Source organism: Chrysochloris asiatica, unplaced genomic scaffold (assembly GCF_000296735.1).
Source record: "Chrysochloris asiatica unplaced genomic scaffold, ChrAsi1.0 scaffold00374, whole genome shotgun sequence".
In the NCBI taxonomy this organism is placed as follows: Eukaryota; Metazoa; Chordata; class Mammalia; order Afrosoricida; family Chrysochloridae; genus Chrysochloris; species Chrysochloris asiatica.
This window is the reverse complement of record NW_006408892.1, coordinates 128,093-137,172: the sequence shown is the minus strand read 5'-3', so window position 1 is coordinate 137,172 and position 9,080 is coordinate 128,093. Positions and strand designations below refer to the sequence as shown.

Sequence of the window (9,080 nt, the reverse complement as noted above, 5' to 3'; positions counted from 1 at the left end):
CACCACACAAATCACCACAATATGACAAACTGACAGATGAGTGGTGGAACCCACATACAGAAGTATCCAAAGTAGAAAAAAAACTGAAAATTGGGAATCTGTTTGCCACAAAAACCAGTAAGAACACAAATAAGTAGTTATAGAACTTCCTAAAGAAGAGGAAGTCAAGAAGATTTCAAGAAAGAAATACATACAAATAAACCTAACTGTAATCTTAAAACTTGACCACGCCTTACTCTTAGTTCTAGCCCTAGCCCAACCTTTACCCTGAAAATTTAACCTAGTCCTCACCATAAAAGTAAAACTCAACAAAGTCCTATGCCTAGCCTTATTAATGTTAAGTGACCTCTCAAGTCGGTTCTGACCCATGGCGACCCTGTATAGTGTTTCTGAGGAGCGACTTGTGGGTTTGAACCACTGACCTTGGGTTCAAACCGACCTTTTGGTCCAGCACATTATCCTACTGTGCCACACCAGGACTCCCTAAACCTCGTTTAAATATAGCCATAATCCTAATCCTAACATTAACTCCTTATTCCAACCTCTAACATCCCCTCCCAAAAAAAGACCTTCACCAAGAACACAATAAAATATTATTTAAAAAACAAAAATCCTATGGAGTACAGTTCTATTCTGCATATATGTGGTCGGCATGAGTATGAAACAGGACCTTCTGGACAGCACTAAAAAGCAGGTAGAATTAGATTCATTGCAATCCTGTGATTTGATTTTTTTGTTTGAATTTTTACTTTTTTTTTTATTGCAGTTCAAATCAGCTCCTTCACGGCCAAACTTGGGGGCACGGACTGCTTCAGCTTTTCTGCCTTCTATTTGTGGGTGATGACAAAGATGTAGAGGTATCTGGTGCATCGAACTTTAAACTTCACATTGTCCATATTTTTCTTGCTCTTGACAGATTTGGCATCCTTTCGCCTGACTGTGAGCAGGAGATTCTTGATTTCCTCAATTTTGCGTGGTAGGGCGGTGAGGCGCGCAGTCAGGCGGGCACTAACTGGTACCGCAAGCAGCAAGAAGAGGTCCTGTGATCTGATTTTGGATGTGCTGACAGCACTTCCACAGCCTGAGGTAGGAGCTGCGCTCGTGCTTGGAGGCTCCAACACCAGGTCAGAATTTAAGCAGATTAGTGCGGTCCCCTGAAGCAGGCCTTCGCAGGAGACAAGCTAGCTGGTGCTGGCCAGGTGGGGTCCCTCCACCGAGTCCTCCCCTGCGCCCAGCCATGGCCACCCTCTTCTCAGGTCATGTCCTGATCCGCAACAACAACGACCAGAATGAGCTGGACACGGAGGAGGAGCTCAGCCTCCAGTTGGAGAACCGGCTGGTGCTGTTGTTCTTCAGCGCCGGATGCTGCCCCTGGTGCCAGGCCTTCGCGCCGGTTCTCAGGGACTTCTTCGTGCGCCTCACGGACGAGTTCTACGTTCTGCGGGCGGCCCAACTGGCCCTGGTATAAGTATCTCAGGACCCCATGGAGGAACAGCAGCACCAGTTCCTCAGAGATATGCCCAAGAAGTGGCTCTTTCTGCCTTTCCAGGATGACCTGAGGCTGTGAGGCTGTGGGGAAATCTGGGAGGACTTCCTGGAAGTGGGGGCATACCCAGGAAGTAGCTCTTCCTGTCCTTGTAGGATTACCTGGTATCTTAGTTTGTCGGTGGTGCTTTCAAAGAAATACTACAAGTGAGCGATTTAAGAGACTAGAAATGTATTTTCTCATAGCTCAGGAGGCTAAGAGTTCACATTCAGGGTGTCTGACCTGGTCGCTATGAGTGGGAATTGACTCCACAGCACATAACCACCACCACCACCGCTGTAGGGGAGGAGTCTTGGTGTGGCACTGTAGGATGAGCAAGGGAGTGCTAACCACAAGATCTGTGGTTCAAACCCATTAGCTGCTCCTGGGAAAACCTGTACAGGGTCACTAGTTGGAAGTGACTCATGACAACAGCACCTGCAGGAAAAGGCTCTCTGTCACTGCCTTAGCTTCTCAGGCATCCTTCTTCCTGTTTCCTGGAGAGCCCCACGGGCAATCACTTTTCCCCATTCCTGCATGCTTACTCTACTCTTCTTGTATCTCAAAAGAGATTGACTGGGTTAAGACACACTGGTGTGACCTCAATTATATGACAAAGAAAACCTACTTCCAAATGAGATCACATCCATAGATATAAAGGTTAGGAGTCCAACTTAAATACATACATATATATAGTGCTGTTGGTTAATACACTAGACTGCAAAGTCAGTTTGAACTGCAAGGTTGGTACTTCAAGCTCACCAGTTGCTCCTTGAAAACCCTCTAGAGGGTCGCTATGGGTTGGAACCGACTTGACGGCACTTAACAACAACATATATATATATAGGCTTTTTGGGGGGAGGGGGTGGCACAATTCAATCCCTAACACCTGGATAGGTGAGGTGGGCAGGGAGATCTGGGAGGGCTCCCTGGAGGAGGAATCATCTCTGTGAGATGTTTATTTTTGTTTATCAATTAATCTTTTTCACTACGAGTTAATGAGTGCCCTGTGTGCCAGCCTGTGTGCTTGGATCTGGGGGTATAGTAGGGAATGTTCCATCTTCACCCTCTGGGGAATTTACAAAGGGTGGTGGCAGACACAGAAGGAAGACTTAAATATATAAGGAAGTTGCTCTGGAGGACAAAGATAGGATGCCACATGGGACTATAACAGGGAGACCTGGCTGGGATTGGGGGGTCAGGCACGCTTCCCTGAGGGTATGGCTTTAAGTAGAGATCCCAAGGAGAAGATAGGAGAGTAGACAGTGATGAAAGGGAAGAAATTCCAGGCAAAGGCCCTGAGTCCAAAGAAAAAACAGCTAGTTCAGGGAACTGTAATTCCTGGTGTGATCGTGTGGATGCCTCAGCCAGTTTAGACTTAAGCCCCAAAGAAATGGGGAGCCATAGAGGGTAGGAGAGTGGACAGTGAGGTGCTGGGACTGAAACTTTACATGGAGATGCCCAATATCTGGTATTTGTCTTTATCTCCAGAACTGTCCTACCAAAACACCACATGAGTAGCTTTAAAGAACAGAAATTTATTTTTCTTATAGTTCTGGAGGCTAGAGGTTCAAATTCAGAGCTTGGTTCTAGGGGGCTCCTTCTTGTCTATTTTAGCTTCTAGTAGCTGTCACTATTCCTGGGCTTGTAGATGCAGCTGCCTTCCAATTCCCCTATGTGTGTGTGGTTGTGTCTATTCTGCCTGTTTTTAGAACTCAGAAGAGATTCAATTTAGGACCCACCCTACGCTGTAAGGTCCCAGGTGGTACAGTTTATACTCTACAACTGGGTTAGAATCCACCCATTGGCACCACAGACAAAGGCCTAGTGATCTGTTTCTGTAAAGATTACAGCCAATAAAACCCTAAGGAGCAGCTGTACTCATAGCACCTGGATTCATCATGAGTCAGAATCAACTCAACAGCAACAGGTTTGGGTTCAGTCTACACTGTATGACCACATAGACAAACCCCACTTCCAAATAGAATCATATTTATGAACACAGGGGTCAGGGTCTCAACACATATTTAGGCTAGGGCAGGGCAGGGACACAATTCAATGCTTATGACAGTTTGTGGCTGTTTTAGAATTTTCCCCCTTTCTGCCATAGGCCCTGTTCTGGTACACAAACTGCTTTAAAATTACAACAAACATTTACTAGATGAATAATCCAGTGGAGCAATTTTGAAAGAGAGAAAGCAAACCTGGATCCTTCCAATCAGGAAGACCAAGTGTCCACAGGAAGAAACTTTCAGCTTCAAAAATTAGAAGTTGTGGTCTTCATTTGTGGTTTGTGGGCAATGGCTGTTGGCTGGTCATTGGTCAAAAAGGAGGTGAGGGTTTTAGTCCTTCATTCCTCAGAAATGGCCATGTGATCATGCCTAGTCTTTAGGTAACCTGCAAACTATTTTTACAAGAGGAAACAGAAACAGTAAGAATGGCTACCTTTTTCATCAGATAAACATTTTCTCTGGTCAATGTCCTCTAGAGCTTTTCAATGATCTGGTTGATTTCTTCTACTAACACACTCTTTGACAATAATAAAGGGTTAAACATAGTTGCAGTAACAAGGGGCTCAAATATAACAACTTTGAGGATGGAGCAGGGCCTCGGCCGTGTTTCATTCTGTACATAGGGTCACTGAGTTGGCACCGACTCCATGACACCTAGCAACAACAGGAGGCTTCAGAAACTTTGTGGGAAAATTCCATATCTTTTCATTCTATTTTCCACACAACTTTCTGAAGTCCCCTCATATTTGGAGCTGGCCTGGTTTGCATAAATTCACTAGTACTTCTTGTCTCTTAATATCGTCAAGAGGGAGCTTTTGTGACCTTCACAGACCTACTTCCATTCTTTTCTTTCAACATTTTATTATGAAAAGCTTCAAAGAGAAAAGTTGACATTCAAGGGGATGGTTAACATTTTACCCTATTTGCTTGATCTACATATGAAGTTCTTAAGGTGACATTTTACTGCCTGTTTTTGTTTTTGTTACACAACAAAGTGGACATTTGGGGCCACAAGTTTCAACATGTGCTCCCTCCCTCCCTCCTGTGGCCCACTATAGCTGAGGGAGGTTCTTTTTCCCCAAACAGGCACAATTCCTTCCCTGAGGCAGAAATACTAGCTATGTGAGTATCAGAATCTAACACTGACTTCATTTGAAGAAAGGTCCTCTCAACAAAACATTTACTCAGATCACTATTGGACAGAGTGAGCAAGTGAATCCTCTCCACACACACACAGTCCTGTGTAGTGTTGCTAGATTAATTTGAATGTCAGATAAACACTGAATATATTTTAAGTATATACCGCAAATATTGCCTGGGAAACACATTCTACCATCCGTCAGTTTGTCATACTGCAATGGTTTTCCTGTAGCGGCAAGGCTAGAAACTATGCCACCAGCATTTCAAATACCAAGGTGGACGGCTTTCAGTGGAGCTTACAGACTAAGACAGGCTAGAAAGATCTGGCAATCCACTTCTGAAAAGCAGCCAGTGAAAGCCCTGTGGTTTTCACAACAGAATATTACCTGGTATAAGGCTGGAAGATATACTGCTAGATTGGAAGATACTCAAAACATGGTGCTGTGGGTTAATGTACTGGATTGCAAAGTTGGTTTGAACCACAAGGTCGGTGGTTCAAGCTCACCAGCTGCTCCTCAGAAAACCTATACAGGGTCGCTATGGGTCAGAGCCAACTCGACGGCACTTAACAACAATAGGATTTAAGTGTGCCGACGACATTCATGAAGATGGCACTGCTCAGGCAGTGTTTTGTTCTGTTGTATGTAGGGACCACCATGAGTGCGAGCTAACTCACTCAATAGGAATTAGGAGCAGAAAATATAAATGAAACTTGAAGCATTACTAGCTGAGAGGATCCTGCATCATGACAACTCCATGTGTGTGTCAGAGCACAACTGTGGTCCATAGGGCTTTTTGTTTTTTTCTTTTAATATTTATTGAGTTTTTGGTGAAAGTTTACACAGCATATTAGATTCTGAATGAACAATTTCTACACAGTTGTTCAGTGACCTGAGTTACATTTTCCATATTGCCTCCAACAGTCCCATGATTTTCTTTCTGGCTGCTCTGTTTCCTTTATTTATTCATTTTTTTAACCTTTTATTGTGAATTGAGTGAAGGTTTACAGAGCAAATCATCAGTTTTACATTCAACAAATCATATACTTTGCTTCATTTTATGGTTGCAATCCCCTCCATGCACCTACAGTTAACAGCGTTTACCTCTAGTCACTTTAACCAGTGTGTTCCTCCCTGTGTCTCCGCCACCCCCATCTTTCCTGTACCAACCTCCCTCAGGTTGTATCCTGCCTGCCTCCATCACCCATGTCAATGCGTGTCTATCCTCTAGTGCATGTATCATTTCCTCCTCCCCCCAAAACCATCCTAGAGTGTTTTTATAATCAAGAAATAAAAAGAAAGACAACTTGCAGAGATATATCATCATTCAAGCAACCAAGGGGCACATTCCAGAAGCCAGCCTTCTGACAGCCAGCACACAGCCTCCCTCCTTCCGTGAGTTTCCTTTATTCTTGCTTCTCTGTTCCCCTGGCCTTCTCATCTTTGCTTTAGGAGATATGTTGACCATGTAGTATCAAATAGATGATTGTTTGATATAAAAGGAGCACCGTGTATTTTATGATTCAGTCTGTTATTTAGTTGAAAGGTAACTTCTGGGGGTAGTTTCAGTTCAAAGTTGAATGGATGTATCAGAGTAATAGTTTCAGAGGCTTCCCAGATCTCTGCTGGTTCTCTAAGTGGTCTTTTTCCCCAAAATACTTTTAGTTTAGTCCTATGCTTTTCTCCCATTCTATCTGGGACTATCTGTTGTATTCCTGGTCAGAAATGTTGGTAGTGATAGCTGAGCATCATTTAGTTCTTAGTTCTTCTGGTCACCTGATAAGTGTGGCCATGGCTTGTGGTTCGTGAAAGCAACTGGTTTCATTCTTTCCCTTTTGCTTCAGACAAATAGACGTCAATTGTTGTATGTTAGATAGCCACTCAAAAGTTTTTAAGATTCCAGATGCTATTTATCAAACTAGAACGTAGAATATAAATTGTATAGACTATGTTATGCCAGTCGATTGAGATGTCCCATGAAAGTATGGCCCAAAGTCTTCAAATCCAGTAAGCCAATCCTTCAAGGTGTTTGCTTATGTCTGGGAGGGATCCTGACTATGCCCCCTGCTCCATAGGCTTTTCAGTGGCTGGGTTTTTGTTTGTTTGTTTGTTTTTTAAATGTTTTATTATGAATTATATGATAGTTTACATGAGAGAACATTAGCTTTACATTCATCCTATCGTATATTGTTTCATTGCCATGGATACAATACCCTCCATGCCTCATCAACCAACCAAAGGGTATACCCGGCAAGCCTGCCGCCCCCAACCCCCGGTCCTCAGCACACATTCCCTCTCCCTCTCTGGGTCTAGAATCCCCAGCCGCTCCATCTCTCCACGTCATCATCATAGTCTCTGCCTCCATCACCAGCATCACTGATTCTCTGGGTAGAGTCCTGCACTCTGCTCTTCTCCCTTGATGGTCCCAGGGACCTCTTCTCCTGGACTGCAAAGTCAACCACTCCCCGCCTTTTGCTACAAAACATCTACCTTTACATTTCAAACCCTCACAGTCAGTCCTGATAGCAATTATTCACTATTGTACCACAAGAGACTTATCCCCATCTCCTTTCATCAGCCCCACCCAGACAGATTGGATACTACTCGGTGGAGATTCTACCTTCCTCCATGCCCTCTGGATCTAGTCTACCTCTTGAAAGCTTGGAAGCCAGTTACTTCGTGCATTTGTAGCCCCCGATTTTGGGTAGCCAATGTCCAAGTTGCCCATCCCTGTCTACCCTGTGTAGCGAGAGGGTAGGAATGATCCTTGCTGTTAAGATTTGTTCCATAGGTTTGCATCCATAGGTGTAGGTCAAGTTCATCAAATTGTATCAGATTACTCTTTTCTTCTTCTTCTTTCTTCTTCTAGTTGAGCTCTGATCATCCAGTCATTGAAGCCAGGTCAAGTGGGTATTATCTGCAAGTGTGGGTGTTCTTGTGCATATGCCCTCTCTTCTTATCAGCTGGACGCTTCACTCTCCACTCTAGTCCTCTGTGGCTATGTCACTGACTCTGGGCCCAAGAGTCCCCAGGTCTTGCCACACTGCTGGCCAACCAGGTCTCCACCCGGGTTCACAGGAATCTATTGAATGTTGTAGGGCTTAGCTCGCAGCTTCATTGCTGTTTTTCCCTCACTTCCCCTTATCAGTGACAAACATAGTCACCAGTCAGAGTGCATGTCTGCTTGTGTATTCCCATTGAGTCTTAGCCTTGGAAGGGGGTTTGCCCTGAGGGTACCCGACCACTTGCCTTGATGTTTCCTGGGTGAGCAACTTGCTTGTTCTTGTAGTAATCTGTGGGATTACTGTTATTGTTTTGTATTTTTCCTGTTGGTCTTTCTTTCAAGAAGTATCTTCTGATCTAGCTACTCCAGGGTGGTCTGCTTGTCCTTTCAAGTAGGAATTTCCCACCTCAGAAGATTCTGGATGGGGTTCAGGCTTTCACCTATGGTCTTATGCAATGCAGAGGAATATCTATTTTAGATATTCCAATCAGTTATAGGCAGAATACAGATTTATAAGCTTTCTATGGTGATATTTCTGGCTATTCCTTTCTCTCCCCCCTCTAGTGTCTATTTTATAACGGTATGCCAGGGAAACCAAGATTCAAAAGACAGCCAAGAGTCTTCACATTATTTTCCCCCTTTTGCCCATTCCAGCCATGTCTCAATCCCTGTATCCCAGAGCCCTGTTGTTCCAAGGTCATGCATGTTGTTGTTGTTGTTAAGTGCCATCAAATCGGTTTCTGACCCATAGCGACCCTGTACAGGGTTTCTGAGGCTGTAAATCTTTACGGGAGCAGAAAGACTTATCTTTCTCCCATGGAGCGGCTGGTAGTTTTGAACTGCTGACCTTAAGGTTCGCAGCCCAATTCATAACCACTACGCTACCAGAGCTCCTTAAGGTTGTGCATACGTCATTATTTATCTGTCCCAGTAAGCCCATGCAAGCCTATCTAATTATTTTGCCATCAGCCTTGTTCTTCCATTCCCCTCCCCTTTGCTGTGTATTGCCTCCCTCCCCAGCACCCCAACTATCCTGTGTCTATTCCCTACCCTGTGTTCCACCTTCCCCTCCCTCCCCTCATCCCACCTCCTGCATCCTGGTAATAAGCAAAGAATCCCCTCCCACCCACCCACTCTTTAGTATGGGTTCTTTTTCTTAGTCTTTTACAATAATGGTCCTATGCAGTATTTCTCCTTTTGTGACCGACTGCTTTCATGCAACATAATGTCTTCAAGGTTCATCCATGTTATGTGGTAGCTTACAGCTTCCTTGTTGTTCTTCAAGGTAGCATAATATTCCATTGGGTGTATGTACCACAGTTTGCTTATCCATTCTTCAATTGGTGGGCATTTAGGCTGTCTCCATCTTTTTGCTATTGTAAATAGTGCTGCTATGAACA

The 9,080-nt window shown here is 44.2% G+C and overlaps 1 protein-coding gene and 1 pseudogene across 1 annotated transcript in view; one reads left to right on the top strand and one right to left on the bottom strand.

The window, feature by feature from the left end:
* Positions 1–767: 767 nt before the first annotated feature.
* Positions 768–1,239, bottom strand: LOC102818487 (annotated as a pseudogene).
* Positions 1,238–9,080, top strand: part of NXNL1 (nucleoredoxin-like 1) — a 15,437-nt gene continuing 7,594 nt past the window's right edge. Inside the window, 1 exon segment of the mRNA XM_006876322.1 lies at positions 1,238–1,561. Coding sequence (XP_006876384.1) covers positions 1,238–1,561 — 324 coding nt within the window.